This window comes from Colobus angolensis, unplaced genomic scaffold, assembly GCF_000951035.1.
Source record: "Colobus angolensis palliatus isolate OR3802 unplaced genomic scaffold, Cang.pa_1.0 Scaffold95, whole genome shotgun sequence".
Classification (NCBI taxonomy): domain Eukaryota; kingdom Metazoa; phylum Chordata; class Mammalia; order Primates; family Cercopithecidae; genus Colobus; species Colobus angolensis.
Window position 1 is genome coordinate 2061159 of NW_012123487.1, and position 18847 is coordinate 2080005.

An 18847-nucleotide genomic window follows, 5' to 3' on the forward strand; every position below is an offset into this window, starting at 1 on the left:
GGTGATCCTCCTGCCTCGGCCTCCCAAAGTGCTGGGATTCCAAGTGTGAGCCACAGCACCTGGCCTAGAGATCCTATTTCTTAACCTTTCTTAACTCTCTTCACTTTCATTTTCTGAAATGATCGCTTTAGAACCTCCATTCTTTTTTTTTTTTTTCTTTCTGAGACATAGTCTGCCCACGACAGCCAGGCTGGAGTGCAGTGGTGTAATCTTGGCTTACTACAGCCTCCACCTACCAAGTTCAAGCGAGTCTCATGCCTCAGCCTCCCAAGTAGCTGGAATTACAAGTGTGCACCACCACACCTGGCTAATTTTTGTATTTTCAGTAGACACAGAGTTTCACCATGTTGGCCAGGCTGGTCTCGAACTCCTGGCCTCAGGTTATCTGCTCATCTTGGCCTCCCAAAGTGCTGGGATTACAGGTGTGAGCCACCACACTCAGACTACAACCTCTATTCTGAACACCCAAACAAATCTGAAATAACTGATTGTAATGTTTTCTGTGTGACTCTAAGTTTTATGAGGGCAGTGTCCTTGTCTGATCTAGGCACTAATATATCTCCGGTGCCTAGCATAGGTCCTGACACATTATAGGAACTCAATAAGCATTCACTGAAGTAGTGAATGAATGAATGAATGAATGAATAAAAGGGAGTAAGAGTTTAGACCCAGAATACCTGGATCACTTGTCGAGCTCTCATTCATCCCAGCTCTTACCCTCATTCTCAAGAGAGGCACTGGCTAAGAGTCAGATGACCTGGGTTTGAATCTCAGTTCCTCTCTCATTATGTTGGCTTTGAGCAAGTCACTGAATCTTTCTAAACCTCAGTTTTCCTCTTTTATACAACTGATTTAATAGCAGGACTCATTTCAACAGATCATTGTATTAGAAAAGGTAGATGCCAGGCATGGTGGCTCATGCCTATAATCCCAGCATTTTGGGAGGCTGAGGCAGGTGAATCACCTAAGGTCAGGAGTTTGAGACCAGCCTGACCAACATGGTGAAACCCTATCCTCTACTAAAAATACAAAATTAGCCGGGTGTGACGACGCATGCCTGTAATCCCAGCTATTCGGAAGGCTGAGGCAGGAAAATTGTTTGAACCCGGGAGGCAGAGGTTATGGTGAACCAAGATCATGCCATTGCACTCCAGCCTGGGCAATAAGAGCAAAACTGTCTCAAAAAACAAAACAAAACAAAACAAAACAAAAAAAGAAAGAAAAGAAAAGAAAAAGGAAAAGGTACATAGAGATATTAGAGCATTATGGGATATGTAATAAAGGACCAATAAAGATTACTGTTGACTTGCAAGGTTGTACTAAGGACTAAATGAAATGAGGAATGTGAAAGTTCCTTGTAAATTATTTATTATTAATGTAAATTTCTCACAATCTGAAGGGAATGGAGGGCAGGAAATGAGTCTACTGAAGAGGCAAGAGGAAGAAACTTTGAAGACCAAGAGGGTGTATTTCAGCTGCACTCATTAAAAGCTAAATAACTGGCCTCCTTATTCCCCCAGCCAGGGGCTAACTGGCTTTCTGGCTCAGGGGCTTCAAGAACCACTTGAACTGAAGACAACTCAGGAAAGGGCAGAGAGCCAGCATTTAAAGGAATAGCAAACAGGAACCATGAAAGAAGAACCAGAGGAAAAGGAATCATTTGTACTACAGAAGAGGCCAAAGAAAGAGGATCAAGGGTTTTCCGTTTCCAGTGAGAGCAAAGCTGGTATCAGAAAGAACTTCCTGAAAGTAAAGGAGGGAGGCTGAGACGAGTGGATCACAAGGTCAGGAGATCGAGACCATCCTGGTTAACACAGTGAAACCCCGTCTCTACTAAAAAATACAAAAAACTAGCCGGGCAAGGTGGCGAGCGCCTGTAGTCCCAGCTACCCGGGAGGCTGAGGCAGGAGAATGGCGTGAACCCAGGAGGCGGAGCTTGCAGTGAGCTGAGATCCGGCCACAGCACTCCAGCCTGGGTGACAGAGCGAGACTCCGTCTCAAAAAAAAAAAAAAAAAAAAAAAGTAAAGGAAACATGAGCATAATGGAGGAATGGGGAGCCATGGACTTCTTCCTCCTGAGAGATGTAGCACCTCAGAGGAAATCTCTGTCTTGTCTGAACAGGGAATGCCTGCCCTCCTTTGGGAGGAGTGGTTAAATGAGAATGATTGGGTAGGGATCAGGATAGGGATAGACTCAACCTTCACTCAGGCAGATGGCTGCTTGTCTCTGGACCTTGTAATCATGCCCCTCTCTCCAACCCCTATGTCTGGTGCCTCTCCACCTGATTCATCTTACCACTGTCTGAAGGTTCATAGCGGTCAATGAGTTCCAGAGCAAGCTCGGAGGTGCAGTCTCTCTCCTTCTGCTCCTCTCGGAGGAAATCCAAAAATTCCAGCAGAGTCAGCTTCTGCCCATCAGCTGAAAAACTTTCAAATAGTTCTTGCACCTCAGCACGTTTAGTCAATGCCTTATAGAACTGTACAAATTCTTCTCCTTCCAGAGTCCCAGACTGGGACGTGTCTGCTGCCTGCAAGAGAGGGTTTAGGGGAGAGTGAATGTACCTTTTAATGGGAAATGTTATGATCTTTTTATTTTAATTTTAAAATTTTTTTTAAATGTTTGTGGGTACATAGGTGTATATATTCATACGATAAATTAGATGTTTTGATATAAGCATGCAATGTGAAATAAGCACATCATGGAGAACGGGAAATGTTATGACCTTGACTTGCACTGTAAAAGCAATTTTACAGACAGATAGATCCAAACATGCTTCCATAATACTCCCACAGAACTCCTAACATTTAGTGTTCATAGAATAAATCACTTCAGTAGGTAAGAAGCAAAAGTTTAGCCATACCATTTGCTACTAGAGAAAATTTTCAACTAGAAAGAATTAAATCTCCCAAAGGTCCCTAAAAGGTCAGAAGATCCCTCCTCCTATTTACTCACATTCCATCTGGGGTTTTCCATTATTCTAGGCACCTGTGAAATTCTGGCCATGGACAGAGAGGTCCTTGAGGTCCAACATAGTAACATATTGTTATTTACCTTTCATAGAATTATGACTTTCCAACAAGACTAAAAGGCAAGAATCACCCCCTATACTTCCCATCAAGCCTAGAGCATTGAGCCTAGCACTTAGGGCACATAGCAGAGATTTAACAATTGAGTGTTGTGAACTGGGGTGAGAGGACTTCTGGCCAAATGAAAATGTGGCCTGGTTGGCTGTTGGAAATCCTTCCCCGCAGACTCACCTGAAAAAGACTGAAGGCATATTCTTGGTCCATTTCCACATTCATTAGGTGCAATAACCGCTGAACTTCTTGGAAACTCATCTTACCATCCTGATTTTTGTCTCCACGTTGAAACCAGTCACTCAGCCATCCAGGTATGAGTCAAGGCAAAAGTACTAATGTGTCTGTTTGTGTGTGGAGTTGTGTGTGCACATTCATCCACTTACATCTCTCCCGTCTTTCCTGCCAGTCTCTCTCCCCGGTGCCAATCCATTCTCCACACAGCTTCTAGAATAATCTCTCTAGAGTACCAATCTGTCTTGTCACTGTATGGCCCAGGCACCTGCAGGGACCTCCCTGTTGCCTGCAGAAAGACATCTATATTCTGGCCAGACACAATGGCTCACTCCTGTAAACCCAGTACTTTGGAAGGCCAAGGTGGGTGGATCACATGAGGTCAGGAGTTTCGAGACCAGCCTGGCCAACATGGTGAACTCCCATCCCTACTAAAAATACAAAAAATTTATCTGGGTGTGGTGGCACGCACCTGTTGTTCCAGCTACTAGGGAGGCTGAGACATGAGAATCGCTTGAATCAGGGAGGCAGAGGTTGCATGGAGCCGAGATCGCACCACTGCATTCCAGCCTGGGTGAAGGAGTGAGATTCTGTCTCAAAACAAAAAAAGTCCATATTCCTTTAGGCGTTTTTGTTTTTGTTTTTGAGACGGAGTCTTGCACTGTCGCCCAGGCTGGAGTGCAGTGGCGTGATCTCAGCTCACTGCTACCTCCACCTCCCAGGTTCACGTCATTCTCCTGCCTCAGCCTCCCGAGTAGCTGGGACTACAGGCGCCCGCCACCACACCGGCTAATTTTTTTTTTGTTTTGTTTTTTTGAGATGGAATCTTGCTCTGTCGCCCAGGCTGGAGTGCAGTGGCCCGATCTCAGCTCACTGCCAGCTCCGCCTCCCGGGTTCACGCCATTCTTCTGCCTCAGCCTCCCGAGTAGCTGGGACTACGGGCGCCAGCCGCCACACCTGGCTAATTTTTTGTATTTTTAGTAGAGATGGGTTTTCACAGTGTTAGTCAGGATGGTCTCGATCTCCTGACCTCGTGATCCTCCCCCCTCGGCCTCCCAAAGTGCTGGGATTACAGGCGTGAGCCACCGTGCCCGGCCTTTTTTTTTTTTTTTTTTTTTGAGACAGAGTCTCACTTTGTCACCCAGGCTGGAGTGCACTAGGGCGATCTTGGCTCACTGCAACTGCCATCTCCTGGGTCCAAGAGATTATCCTGCCTCAGTCTCCTGAGTAACTGAGATTATAGGCGCCCACCACCATACCTGGCTGTTTTTGTTTGTTTGTTTGTTTTAGACAGAGTCTCACTCTGTTGCCCAGGCTGAAGTAAAGTGGTGTAATCATGGCTCACTACAGCCTTGAGCTCCCAGACCAAAGTGATCCTCCCACCCCAGCCTCTCAAGTAGCTGGGACTATAGGTGTGCACCACCACACCTGACTACTTTATTTGTTTATTATAAATAAAGAAATAAAAATTCTTTTATAATTAAAGAAAAAAAATTTTTTTGGAGACAGAGTCTTACTCTGTCACCCAGGTTAGAGTGCAGTGGCACCATCTCGGCTCCCTGCAACCTTTTCCAGTTCAAGTGATTCTTGTGCCTCAGCCTCCGGAGTAGCTGGGATTGCAGACATGTGTCACCATGCCCAGCTAATTTTTTTGTATTTTTTGTAGAGGTGGGGTTTCACCACATTGTCCAGGCTGGTGTCAAACTCCTGACCTCAGGTGATCCACCAGCCTCAGCTTCTCAAAGTGCTTGGATTAATTACAGGTGTGAGCTACTGCACCTGGCCACACCTGGCTAATTTAATTTTTTAAAGTTTATTTTATGGGTCAGGTGCAATGGCTCACACCTGTAATCCCAGCACTTTGGGAGGCTGAGGCGGGTGGATCATGTGAGCCCAGGAGTTAGAGACTAGCCTGAGCAATGTGGCAAAATCCCATCTCTACAAAACAAAACAAAAAATTAGCCAGGTGGATTACATGCCTGTAATCCCAGCTGCTTGGGAAGCTGAGGTGGGAGGATTGCTTGAGCCCAGGCTGTCACGGCTGCAGTGAGCCAAGATTGTGCCACTGCACTCCAGCTTGGGTGACAGAGTGAGACCCTGTTTCAAATAAAAAAACTTATTTTATGGTGCTCTACACATTCAGGGAAACTTCTCTAGTAATGAACAATAGCAATTATCCCTGAAAGTATAGTCTTCCAGTTGACTTTTTAATTTTTTGTAAAGATGCAGTCTTCCCTATGTTGCCTAGGTTGGACTACATAGTGATCTGCCTGCCTCAAGTGATCTCCCTGCCTTGGCCTCCCAAATTGCTGGGATTACAGGCATGAGCCATTGTGCCCAGCCAAACAGAAAAGTATTTACACAATTCCATCCTCTTCACTAACTGAAGCAGTATGTGAATCTCATTAATCTTTGTACCCATGGCCAGGCGTGGTGGCTCATGCCGGTAATCCCAGCACTTTGGGAGGCCGAGGTGGGTTGATCACGAGGTCCAGAGTTTGAGACAGCCTGGCCAAGATGGTGAAACCCCGTCTCTACAAAAAAATACAAAACTTATCTGGATGTGGTGGCATGTGCCTGTAGTCCCAGCTACTCAGGAGGCTGAGGCAGGAGAATCGCTGGAACCCGGGAGGCGGTTGCAGTGAGCCCAGATTGTGCCACTGCGCTCCAGCCTGGGTGACAGAGCAAGACTCTGTCCCGAAAAAAAAAAATATATATATATACATATATATTTGAGCCTAGGCTCAAGCAATCCCCCCACCTCAGCTTCCCAAGCAGCTGGGATTACAGGCACGTAATCCACCTGGCTAATTTTTTGTTTTGTTTTGTAGAGACGGGATTTTGCCACATTGCTTAGGCTAGTCTCTAACTCCTGGGCTCACGTGATCTGCTCGCCTCAGCCTCCCAAAGTGCTGGGATTACAGGTGTGAGCCATTGCACCTGACCCATAAAATAAACTTTAAAAAATTAAATTAGCAGGTGTGGCCAGGTGCAGTAGCTCACACCTGTAATTAATCCAAGCACTTTGAGAAGCTGAGGCTGTTGGATCACCTGAGGCTAGGAGTTTGACACCAGCCTGGACAATGTGGTGAAACCCCACCTCTACAGACCCCTACAGTCTGGCATAATGCCTGATATGTTCTGCTTAATAGATCGTGAATGAATAAATGAATGAAATGGTAAACAATCCAGGAAACTTGGAGTGAGTCTGTGTCACTGAGCCTTCTAAGGGGTTACTTTCCACCTATATACTGGTTAATGCCACTGGGATCTTCTGTGCAGCTCTTAGGAGAAGCATCTTGTTTGCTCCTCTGCCTCTCACTGCCTCTTCCTCCAATCCTGGGGTTCCTGATTCATGCCTGGCTATGTCATCCCTAGCATCCATTCCTCCCTCAGTATTCTGTCTCACATTGACCTGAGCTGTTCCTGCCCATACCATCTAGACACTTGGGCCTCCCTAGCTGTGCACCCCTTCTCACTTTTCCTACACCTGTTGCATCTGGCTCCTTCAGGGATAGAGTGATCCCTCACCCACCCTGACTCCATCCTGCCGATACTGGTCCAGGCGCTCCTGATGGTCCATGCTGGTGACAAGATCCACCAACAGGTGGAGCCCTCGCATCCATATCTGGGCCTCCTCAACACTGTTGGCCACCAGGTCCAGGTTGGAGCGGCGGCCGTGGAAGACAACGGTGAAGCCCTGCTCCAGGGGAAGCTCCTCTGTCAGGCTACGCAGCAACTCGGAATCATGGCCATTACGTATTGTCTCCACATCAGAGATTGAGACTGCCAGAGAAGAAGCAGGTGGAGGCATTGAGAAAGGGAGTCCAACAAATAGCAGGGGCTAAGAGTGAAGGACCAGCACCCACTTCTCCATGACACCATAGAAAAGAACCCCAGCCTCTGCAGACTGAATCCCAAAAAGCATTACGGGAAGAGAGATGCAGACCCCAGGGATTCAGGAGTCCATATGAATCACCAGGGATTCAGGAGTCCATATGTTTTCAAAGGCAGCATGGCAAAGGGCCTGTGCTGCGAGTGGCAAGACATGGCTTCCAGCCACAAGCTGACAGTATGACACAAACCAAAATGACTTAACTCCTCAGTGTCCTCATCTGATATAATGGATAGTCCCCTTCCATAGGCAGCCCCAATGGTGATCACAGGAGGACTGGTGGGGATGACAAATGGAAATACATTTGAAAGGCAGAAGCAGTTATACTAAAGCATTATACCCCTAAGTCCAGTTCTCCCATTCCAGGTTTGAGGGCTTCCTCTTTCCAGATGTCTACGAGGGAACCAGAGAAATTCTTTCACCCTCCTACCTCAGCTGGGGGTGGTACGGACTGTGAGCAATTTGTCTCTAAAACATACTCTCTTAGATGTGTCCTGTGATCAAATTATTTCCTGTTATCATAAAGAGTTTGGCCAATAAGTGCACACCGCTTTGTTTTGTTTTTTGTTTTATTTTGTTTTTTGAGACCAAGTTTTGCTCGTCACCCAGGCTGGAGTGCAATGGCACAATCTAGGCTCACTGTAACGTCTGCCTCCTGAGTTCAAGCGATTCTCCGGCCTCAGCCTTCTGAGTAGCTGGGACTACAGGTGCCCACCACCAAGCCCGGCTAATTTTTGTATTTTTAGTAGAGATGGGGTTTCACCATGTTGGCCAGGCTGGCCTCAAACTCCTGACCTCAAGTGACCTGCCTGCCTCGGCCTCCCAAAGTGCTGGGATTACAGGCATGATCCATTACACCTGGCTGCAATTTTGTATTTAAAAATATTTATCATGATGGCTAACATTTATTAAATGCATTCTGGTTTTACATCGCATGCTAAGTGTTTTACATGTTAACTAACTGAGTCCTTGTAACCTACTAAGCAGATACTATTTAATCCCCATTTTACAGATGAGGAAACTGAAGCTTGATGTATGTATGTATATATGTATTTTTTTAGAGACAGGTTCTCACTCACCCAGGTGGAGTGCAGTGGTGTGATCACAGCTCACTGCAGTCTCAACCTCCTGGGCTCAAGTGATCCTGCCATCTTAGCCTCCCAAATAGCTGAGACCACAGGCGTACAGCACCACACCTGGCTAATTATTTATTTTTATTTTTATTTTTATTTATTTATTTATTTTTTTTGAGACGGAGTCTCACTCTATCGCCCAGGCTGGAGTGCAGTGACCGGATCTCAGCTCACTGCAAGCTCCGCCTCCCGGGTTTACGCCATTCTCCTGCCTCAGCCTCCCGAGTAGCTGGGACTACAGGCACCCGCCACCTCGCCCGGCTAGTTTTTTGTATTTTTTAGTAGAGACGGGGTTTCACGGTGTTAGCCAGGATGGTCTCGATCTCCTGACCTCATGATCCACCCGTCTCGGCCTCCCAAAGTGCTGGGATTACAGACTTGAGCCACCGCGCCCGGCCTATTTTTATTTTTTATAGAGACAGGATCTCCCTATGTTATCCAGGCTGGTCTTGAACTTCTGGTCTCAAGCAGTCCCCCTGCCTCGACCTCCCAAATTGCTGGGATTATAGGCATTGAGCCACCAGGCCCAGCCATAGCTTAACTACTTGATTTTCCACAGCTATGCAGAAAGTGGCAGAGCTAGGGCTTTAATTCAGGCAGACTGATGCCCAAGATGATGGTCTTATTATAATAATAACAAGATGTAACCAATGATTTATTATGTCTTACCATGTTCCAGTACTCTCCTGAGCCTTTATATACAATAACTAATTTAATCCTCATTACAGCCTTATGAGGCAAGTAGTGTTATGATCTCTTTTTACAGGCTCAGATATAGCCACAATTAGGACAGCACAAACGCACACTATCGTAGAACTTTGGTCCCTCCCCTGCCAGGCTCCTCAGGACTCTATCCACCCCTGTATCCACCCCCTACTATCCAGGTCACTCACAGCTGGGCTTGGCACTGCCCCTGGCCTGCCGTGCATGCCAGACTGTCATGCCGTCATTCTGAAGTCTGAAGTATCTTAGCTTCTTCCAGCTTTTGGACCTCACCTTGCGCATCAGCATGCCTTCCTGCATCAGCAGCAAGTCCTGATCAGTGGTCAGCCCTAGGTCAGGAAAAGCAGGGGTTAGATAGCCAGCAGACAGGGTAGCAGGCCCAGGGAAAGCTCTCGAACAGGGGTCCAGCCTCCTTCCCTCCCCTGAGCTATATGCTAAGCCCTCTTCCCCTGCAGGGACACTCACGGTCTTGTAGCAGGGACGCCATCACCCACTGTTCCACCGGCTGGCACCAGATCACCTAAAGGAGAAAGGAAGAGCAAAGGGCTCTGGGTGAATCTTAAAGATAGTCTGTAGCTGATTTTTGCTTCTGATTTTGAGTTTAGGGACTCTGAGACTTTAGATAGGTCTAGAAACCTGCCTCAAATTACATAAGGATCAGAATTTAAATCAAGATATGTCTGATCCCAGAGCCTCCGCTATTTCCCATGGCTATCTTCAGAGAAGGCTAAACCAAAGAGTCCACCAAGCACCCCCTTCCTACCCAATAACCCACAGTCTACTAGTGCCACATTTTGCTCACTCCCCACCCTCTCATTATTAGGAACTAACATCCTGTTGGATGTCCCTTTCAGAAACTAGAATCTCTTCACACCCTAGCCTTCTTATTTCCAGGTAGGATCCTTCCAGCTTCCCTATTCTGGGAGTCCTCTCTGTGCTCCCACGTAGACTGTCCAGCTCCTGAGGCGACTAGCGCAGACTTTCTTTTTTTTTTTTGAGACGGAGTGTTGCTCTGTTGCCCAGGCTGGAGTGCAGTGGTGCGATCTCAGCTCACTGCAACTCCCAGGTTCAAGTGATTCTCCTGCCTCGGTCTCCCGATTAGCTGGGACTATAGGCATGTGCCGCCACGCCTGCCTAATTTCTTGTACTTTTAGTAGAGACGGGGTTTCACCATGTTAGCCAGGATGGTCTCGATCTCCTGACCTCATTATCTGCCCACCTTGGCCTCCCAAAGTGCTGGGATTACAGGTGTGAGCCACTGCACCTGGCCAGACTTTCTTTTTTCTCTTTGACAATACTTAGTTGTCTTCTTCTACCTTCACATGGTAAAGCATATTTTATACTTTTTCTTTAGTTATTCTCACAGTTTTAATGGACCAAATAAGTTATACAAGTCGCAGAACTACATTTTCAAATTTTCTCTACCTACCAAAAAAGGGTACCTCTTTTAAGATATATGCTGTCGGCCGGGTGCGGTGGCTCATGCCTGTAATCCCAGCAATTTGGGAGGCCAAGGCTAGTGGATCACTAGAGGTCAGGAGTTTGAGACCAGCCTGGCCAACATGGCAAAACCCCGTCTCTACTAGAAATACAAAAAACTTAGCCAGGCATGGTGGCAGGCACCTTTAATCCCAGCTACTTGGGAGGCTGAGGCAGGAGAATTGCCTGAACCTGGGTGGCAGAGGTTAGCAGTAAGCCAAGATCATGCCATGCACTCCAGCCTGGGTGACACAGCGAGACTCCGTCTCAATAAAAAGAAGAAAAAAAAAAGTTAGGGCCGGGCGTGGTGGCTCACGCCTGTAATCCCAGCACTTTGGGAGGCTGAGGCGGGTGGATCACTTGAGGTCAGGAGTTTGAGACCAGCCTCACCAACATAGTGAAACCCCCTCTCTACTAAAAATACAAAAACTAGCCGCCCATGGTGGTGCACACTTGTAATCCCAGCTACTCATGAGGCTGAGGCAGGAGAATCACTTGAACCCGGGAGGCGGAGGTTGCAGTGAGCTAAGATTGTACCACTATACTCTAGCCTGGGCGACGGAGTGAGGCTCTGTCTCAAAAACAACAACAACAAAAATTTCTTAGGTTCTCAGACTCTAGGAGAGTGAATTGGCCTGGGGTTGAAGTCTAACCTCTTTTGCCAATATCCTGGCTTATCTCCTCTCTGAATTTTAGCTCCCACCTCTGGGACATAGGGACTCTAGGATGCGGTGAACTTTGGGACTGCAAGAAGATGGAATTTCCTTCCCTTATGCCTGTGTCCAGGAGCCTCACAATGATGTCCTGAAACATGGGAAGTCTGAGAACAGAGCCCAAGTGCCTGAACACTCTTACTTTGGAGACTTCCTCCACTCAAACCTGCCTTAGAAAATTATTTTTTCCTCCTTTGTCCAATTCTTCTAACCCCAAAGCTTGGCCTTGTTCTTCCAATCCTTCCCCATTCGTGAATCACTATTTTAAACCTGTATTCACATGACTGACATGTGGTCATAAGAGGGCCAGTTTCAAATCAGGGAGCCATAGAGGGTCAGAGCTGGACTTCATTTTATAGAAAAGGAGCCTGAGAACTAAAAGGTTAGGTGAACTAAAAATAATTAGTGCTAGAGTCATTTAGTGAGTGACAGAACTGGAATTAGAACCAACGTCTCTGGCTGGGCACGGTGGCTCACATCTGTAATCCCAGCACTTTGGGAGGCCGAGGTGGGCAGATTACGTTAAGGCCAGGAGTTCAAGACCAGCCTGACCAACATGGTGAAACCCCATCTCTACTAAAAATACAAAAATTAGGCCGGGCGCGGTAGCTCACGCCTGTAATCCCAGCACTTTGGGAGGCCGAGACGAGCGGATCACGAGGTCAGGAGATCGAGACCACCCTGGCTAACACAGTGAAACCTCGTCTCTACTAAAAATACAAAAATTAGCCGGGCGCGGTGGCGGGCGCCTGTAGTCCCGGTTACTCGGGAGTATGAGGCAGGAGAATGGCATGAACCCGGGAGGCGGAGCTTGCAGTAAGTGGAGATCAGGCCACTGCACTCCAGCCTGGGCGACAGAGTGAGACTCTGTCTCAAAACAAAAAAAAAAGTACAAAAATTAGCTAGGAGTAGTGGTGCACACCTATAATCCCAGCTACCTGGGAGGCTGAGGTAGGAGAATTGCTTGAACCCGCGAGGCAGAGGTTGCAGTGAGCTGAGATGGCACCATTGCACTCCAGCCTGGGCAACAAAAGTAAAACTCGGTCTTGGGCAGGAGAAAAAAAAAAAGAACAGAGGTCTCCATACAATCAGCTCAAGGATCTCACAATGACTCTGCTCTTAGAAAGGGCCTTCTCTAGAAAGCAGTTCGTTGAAGCAAGGCTAGGAATCAATAAGGGACATAGATATTTTGTCTCTCCTCTCCATCATTTTCTGTTCCCTCTGTGCTCTGAATAGACTTGCTTTTCTTTGGTCTCATTTTCTTTCTTTATTTCTATTTATTCATTTTTTTTTGAGATGGAGTGTCACTCTGTTGCCCAGGATGGAGTGCAGTGGCATGATATCGGCTTACTACAACCTCTGCCTCCTGGGTTCAAGTGATTCTCCTGCCTCAGCCTCCCGAGTAGCTGGGATTACAGGTGTGTGATGCCACGCCCAGCTAATATTTTTATTTTTAGTAGAGATGGGGTTTCACTATGTTGGCCAGGTTGGTCTCAAACTCCTGACCTCAGATGATCCACCCGTCTCAGCCTCCCCAAGTGCTGAGGTTACAGGGGTGAGCCACCGTGCCCAGCCTCTTTCATCTCATTTTCTTTCCTTTTCCCATCCCATGCCTGATCTGGTCCTTTTCCTTTCTTCCCAGTTCACTATAAAAATAATTTTTTAAATTTATTATTTGTTTTGTATGGAGATGGGGTCTCCCTGTGTCGCCCTATTTTCAAACTCCTGGCCTCAAGCAATCCTCCTGCCTGAGCTTCCCAAAGTGCTGGGATTACAGACATGAGGCATTATGCCCAGCCCCATCCCCACCTCACTCTCTCTCCTAATCCTCTCTCTGTCTTCCTATTTGCTCACCTAGGTCAGTCTCTCCTCTTTTCTTCCTTCTCCTCATCCCTTCTCCCCATCACCTCTTCCAGTTGGTTCCCTCTTTTGACTCCACTAATTCCCAATGGCTCCGATTCTCATCTCCTTTGAGATTATGGTCCAGAAGGGAGGACACGTGGGTTCAGAACTCAGTAGCATGCATGTCCCTCTGCTCAGCCTCACTTTTCTCTGTATCCTAGGAGATTGACCAAATAAACTGCCCAGACAATGTGAGTTAGAACCTAGGAGTTCTAGGTCTTGCTGTTTCCTCTGGTGTCTAATGGTAGAATGGGAAGGATGCCCACAGCTGATGCAGGTGCAGTGAGAAGAGAAGGAACAAAGGGTTTGGGAGTCAGGGCACTGGGAAAAACACAGAGGGTGACATCTGAGAATAAGAAAGGTTGGTCTTAAATATTAACTCCTAGACGCATATATGGAGATCTTCAACGATACAGTAAATATCTCTCTAATACAGATAGGAAAATAGAGACACAAAATGAGGTGGGAAGTAGCCCAGAGCTGCAGAGCATGATTTGGTCCTCAGTTTCTAAGAGACTTCATGTCACCTAGAGATGTACTTTGGCAGAGTAACCAATGGCACCAAGGAGATTACAGTGGGATTCAGGGTGTCTCAGCTCTCTCTGAGGGGTAAGAAAAAAGATAATCATTTTGTCCACTCCCTTGCTTCTGAGAAGGATTATACCTAACCTGGTTCATATAGAGGACAAAATGGCTCTGGTCACAGGTCATAGAATGTTGGAGCTTGAAGGTTCTTTTATAACACATCTAATCCAGACATTCCCAGCTACATCAATAGCCTCTGGAATGTCTTACAATTGAGATTCCTTAGCCCTACCCCAAAATCTACCAGATCAGAGTTTCCCAGGGTGGGGCTCAATAATATATTTATTTTTAACAGGTACACTTGGTACACAGGCAAGTCTGGGAAACCCCAAACTCTCTCCTATCACAGATCTGGAAGTTGTGGCTCCAGGTCCCGTAGCTAGTTAATGGCACAGGCAGAACTAGAAGTAGGTTTTCTTACCAACATAGCACTCTGGTGCACTAAGAAACTGCCTGGCTCATTGATTAGGCAAAGAACAAGTTCCTTAGGTAACTTTCTAAGGGACTTCCATAACTCTCCCTATTACCAGGGATCTCTGATTCCCCACGGTTCTTGGCCAATCCCTATTTTGCAACCCTCAACAATCTGTTAATAAATCTATGCTAAAGCTTAGCTACTCCAATTTTTTCTTCCCTTATTGGGGGTGGGGCTCACCTCAGTAGTGGCTAGGGTTGGCACTCCTGGCCCTGCATAAGCTAAGAGGTACCTCATATAAAGGGCGACTGATACAGCCAGGAGGAAGGCTGTAAGGATCAAGGAGGATAAGCTAGAGAGAACCGGGAGGTGGGAGCCCTGTAGAGCTGTTGGGGTGAGGAAAGGAGTGTAGGGTACAATTTAACCAGGGTGGATAAGCATCTAGAGGGCAGAGGCAGGGACTCAGGGAAGACATAGCTTGGAGGAGAGGCTAATGAGAGCTTCCAGACCCTTACCGTGGGCAGGAAAGCAGAATAGCAGTCCTGTGTGTCCTGTGTCTGTGAGCTGTGCTTCCCGAGCTCTGCGATGCTGTGGGATCAGGAAGCCCAGCCTGGCTCCTTTTCTCTTTTGCTCCCCTTGCACTGGCTTGTTTCCTCCCTCTTCTACAGCAGCTGGCTGCTGTGACTGGTGAGTTATAGCCAGAGGGAAGCAGTAAGAAGGGGAGAGGTGTGAGCTCTCTCCAGTCCAGCCCATCCAACTCTTAAAGGCCCAGGACACTGGTCAATGTGAGGGAGTAGTGGGGGTGGGGTGTGGAGAGAAGGATTAAGGGCACCACATCTTCAGGGAGGAGCCCGGCTGCCCTTCATCTTGATGCCAGCCCTCATTGACCCCAATCCCGCAGTAGCTCTCAAAGTGAAGGGAGTGTCCTCAGTTGCAGTGCTCTGTGAATCACTGCTTTTCATTCTGGTTCCCGCATGTAATACGGCTGTCTTTGCCCTTATTTAATCTGGCTCCTTTCCAGAGTGTCTGTTTCCACTGGCCTGCTCCTGTATCTCTGAATCCTGCCTGCAGGGCATTCACTCTAGCTCTGTCACACAGGGAAAGAAAGAAATAAGATGGGAAAAGAGGAAGATGAGGAGAAGGGGAGGACAGGAATGATGACAGAGTGTAGAGGGACAGAGAGGTTAGAATCTATGTATATTTTAGGCACTCATTAAATATTGAAAGAATGAATAGATGAATGTGTGAAACAATTCTTTTTTTTTTTTTTTTTAACATCCATTCATTCCTCCTATAAGCATTTGTTCAGCACCTCCGGGTTATAGGTCATAGCCCTCAGAATGGAGGTAGCACTTGCAGGACATACATGCATGTTTATAAAGATGTGTGCAGAGATGAAGCACAGGCTCAGAGGGGAACTGTGTGAAATGGTGTAAGTGTGCTGAGGTCTGGCTGCCTATCATGGTTCCCACAAGCATCCCTCAACTGCCTAATATTTTACCATTAGTGATTATAGTTACATTTTTTAGTCCCATTAAAATAAAATCCTCCTAAGTGATTACTATAAAAGTCAGGATAGTGGTTACTGTTGGGAGGGGGAGGAATTGTGATGAGATAGGACACAGAGCTGGCTTCTGGCATAGCTAGCTAAACTGTATTTCTAGTTCTAAGTGCTAACAAGGGTCTTCACGTCATAATTTATTAAGCTATATATTCTCTTGATATAGTTTTCTATATGTTTTTAAATTTTTTAAGATCTCATTTAAAATATCATATATCTGTGTTAATTTTTGAAGGCTTAATTATTTTAATTTTTTCTTTCTTTTTTTTTTTTTTTTTAAGAGTCTCGCTGTTGCCCAGGCTGGAGTGCAATGGCGTGATCTCGGCTTAGTGCAAACTCCACCTCCCAGGTTCAAGCGATTCTCCTGTCTCAGCCTCCCGAGTAGCTGGGATTACAGGCATACACCACCACCCCCGGCTACTTTTTTTTTGTATTTTAGTAGAGATGGGGTTTCACCGTGTTATCCAGGCTGGTCTCGAGCTCCTGAGCTCAGGCAATCCACTTGCCTCAGCCTCCCAAAGTGCTAGGATTACAGGCGTAAGCCACTGCACCTGGCCGATTTTAAATAATTTTTTAAAAATTCAATCTCAAGGTCAAAGTAGATTTTAAATAATTTATACCTAGGTCGGGTTGTCTATATTCTTTACTGAGAGCAGGTTTTGATAGAAGAGTAGTAGTATGAAGGAAGGGGAAGCATTAAGAGGGAGGCCATTTATGGGGAACAGGAAGATTGGGGGGCATCATAGTTTAAACTGTGCTGATTTCAGATTTGACTTAATAGAGGCATTTTACATGCTTGTCTTGCTCTCCCATTTCTACTTCCCCAACATGGCCAGCTTATTTTTCCAAGCCTCACCTTCACAGTCCACACTCCTCTTCTATATCAGATTATATATCATCTTTCTGAGTCACTATTTGTATCAACTTAATGCTGCCCAACCTCCTTCCCTCCTGGGTGATCTGTGAGGGATGTTATCACTCATAGTGGATTTTCTGGGAGAGTCCAGATCTCAAATATTCTGTTTCAATGTTTTCATGAACACAACAGTATTCTTCAGCTCCTATGTTCTGATTTTTGGGGCAGGGACTTGGAGATTTTCACAAGGTTAGTATGGTTCCAGAGTGCCAAGGCATGCCCACTGCAGGACTCTGATGACACAGAGGGAGGGAGCAGACAGACAGGGCCCCTGGCACAGTAAATGTCCATCTGGTATGGTTATTCCTATTTCCACCGTGATCTTGGCTGGCCCTTCCCCCACTGTTGTCTATTATTAACAGATCCAGAAACCTAATCAGGGCAGTAGCAGCAGAGGGACTTTCTGGGAACCATGCCCAGGAAAAGCCTGGAAGCCCTAAACTGAAATGAAGCAGCAGCTGGCAAAGAGGAAGACCTAAACATGGTACTCTCGCCCTGCCACCCAGGCCTGCCTAGACCCTCTTCCTGACATCCAGAGCAGATGCTACCCAATTAAATGTCTCCGCTTGTCAGGACACTCAGGCTGGAAAGTCTGACATCAGTTCCCCAGATTATCCAACCAAACGACTCAAACTTCTGAAATAAAGCCCAACTCCTTCCTGGTCAAAAACGCAACTCAAAATAGTAAATTTCATTTAAAAATCATCAATATAAGGCCAGGCACAGTGGCTCACACCTGTAATTCCAGCACTTTGGGAGGCCAAGGTGGGAGGATTGCTTGAGTCCAGAAGTTTCAGACCAGCCAGGGCAACATAGCAAGACTCTGTCTCTCAAAAAAAAAAATTCAAGGCCGGACACGGTGGCTCACGCCCGTAATCCCAGAACTTTGGGAAGCCAAGGTGGGCAGATCATGAGGTCAGGAGTTAGAGACCAGCCTGACCAACATGGTGAAACCTGATCTCAGCTAAATATATAAAAATTAGCCAGGCGTGATGGCATGCGCCTGTAATCCCAGCTACTCAGGAGGAGGCTGAGGCAGGAGAATCGCTTGAACCCAGGAGGCAGAGGTTGCAGTGAGCTGAGATTGCAACACTGCACTCCAGCCTGGGCAACAGAGCAAGACTCTGTCTCAAAAAAAACAAAAGGACTGGGCGCGGTGCCTGTAATCCCAGCACTTCAGGAGCCTAAGGCAGGTTTATCACTTGAAGTCAGGAGTTTGAGACCAGCCTGGTCAACATGGTGAAACCCCGTCTCTACTAAAAATACAAAAATTAGCCAGGCACGGTGGTACACACCTGTAATCCCAGCTACTCAGGAGGCTGAGGCAGGAGCATTGCTTGAACCTGGGAGGTGGAGGTTGCAGTGAGCTGAGACGGCGCCATTGCACTCTAGCCTGGGTGACAGAGCAAGATTGTGTCTCAAAAAAAAAAAAAAAAATCAATATGAGATCACCTGTAGAATTAAAAGCTAGGATATATAACTTCAAAAGACCAAAGAATATACAAATATCCATATCCATATATATATATAGCCACTCCTCCATTCTAACAAAATTTAAAAACAGAGTCCCAGTTCTGCTATTCAATTCATTAAGTTGGCATGGGGAGTGGGCAACAAGGTGGTATTTAAAAACCCAGAGAAAAAGAGGATGGAAAGTAGAATAAAAAATACAAATAGTATTTTACACCAGGAGACAAAACTTTCAGAAAAGGTCATAAAACAAAATATAAGTATGTGCTATTGGTAAAAGTCATGTCTACAAGCCGGGCATGGTGGCTCATGCCTGTAATCCCAACACTTTGGGAGGTCAAGGCAGGCAGATCACTTGAGGCCAGGAGTTCAAGACCAGCCTGGCCAGCATTGTGAAACCCCATATCTACTGAAAATAAAAAAACAGCCGGGCATCGTGGTGCATCCCTGTAATGCCAGCTACTCTGGAGGCTGAGGCAGGAGAATCACTTGAACACAGGAGGCAGAAGTTGCAGTGAGCCAAGTTTGTGCCACTGCCACTGCACTCCAGCCTAGGTGATAGAGCAAGACTTCGCCTTTAAAAAAAAAAGAGTCTCAGGGGGAGGGGGGAGGGATAGCATTAGGAGATATATCTAATGTAAATGACGAGTTAATGGGTTCAGCACACCAACATGGCACATGTATACATATGTAACAAACCTGCACGTTGTGCACATGTACCCTAGAACTTAAAGTATAATAAT

The 18847-nt window shown here is 46.5% G+C and overlaps 1 protein-coding gene across 1 annotated transcript in view; it reads right to left on the bottom strand.

Moving 5' to 3' along the window:
• The window catches only part of PLCD4 (phospholipase C, delta 4), a 27969-nt gene extending 12677 nt beyond the window's left edge, over positions 1–15292 (bottom strand). The window contains exons 1-6 of the mRNA XM_011932246.1: positions 14673–15292; positions 9529–9583; positions 9234–9392; positions 6870–7098; positions 3259–3388; positions 2297–2528 (exon numbers count right to left, since the gene is read on the bottom strand). Coding sequence (XP_011787636.1) covers positions 2297–2528; positions 3259–3388; positions 6870–7098; positions 9234–9392; positions 9529–9550 — 772 coding nt within the window. The 5' untranslated portion in view covers positions 9551–9583; positions 14673–15292. The remainder of the gene's footprint in view (positions 1–2296; positions 2529–3258; positions 3389–6869; positions 7099–9233; positions 9393–9528; positions 9584–14672) is intronic.
• Between the last annotated feature and the right edge of the window lie 3555 nt (positions 15293–18847).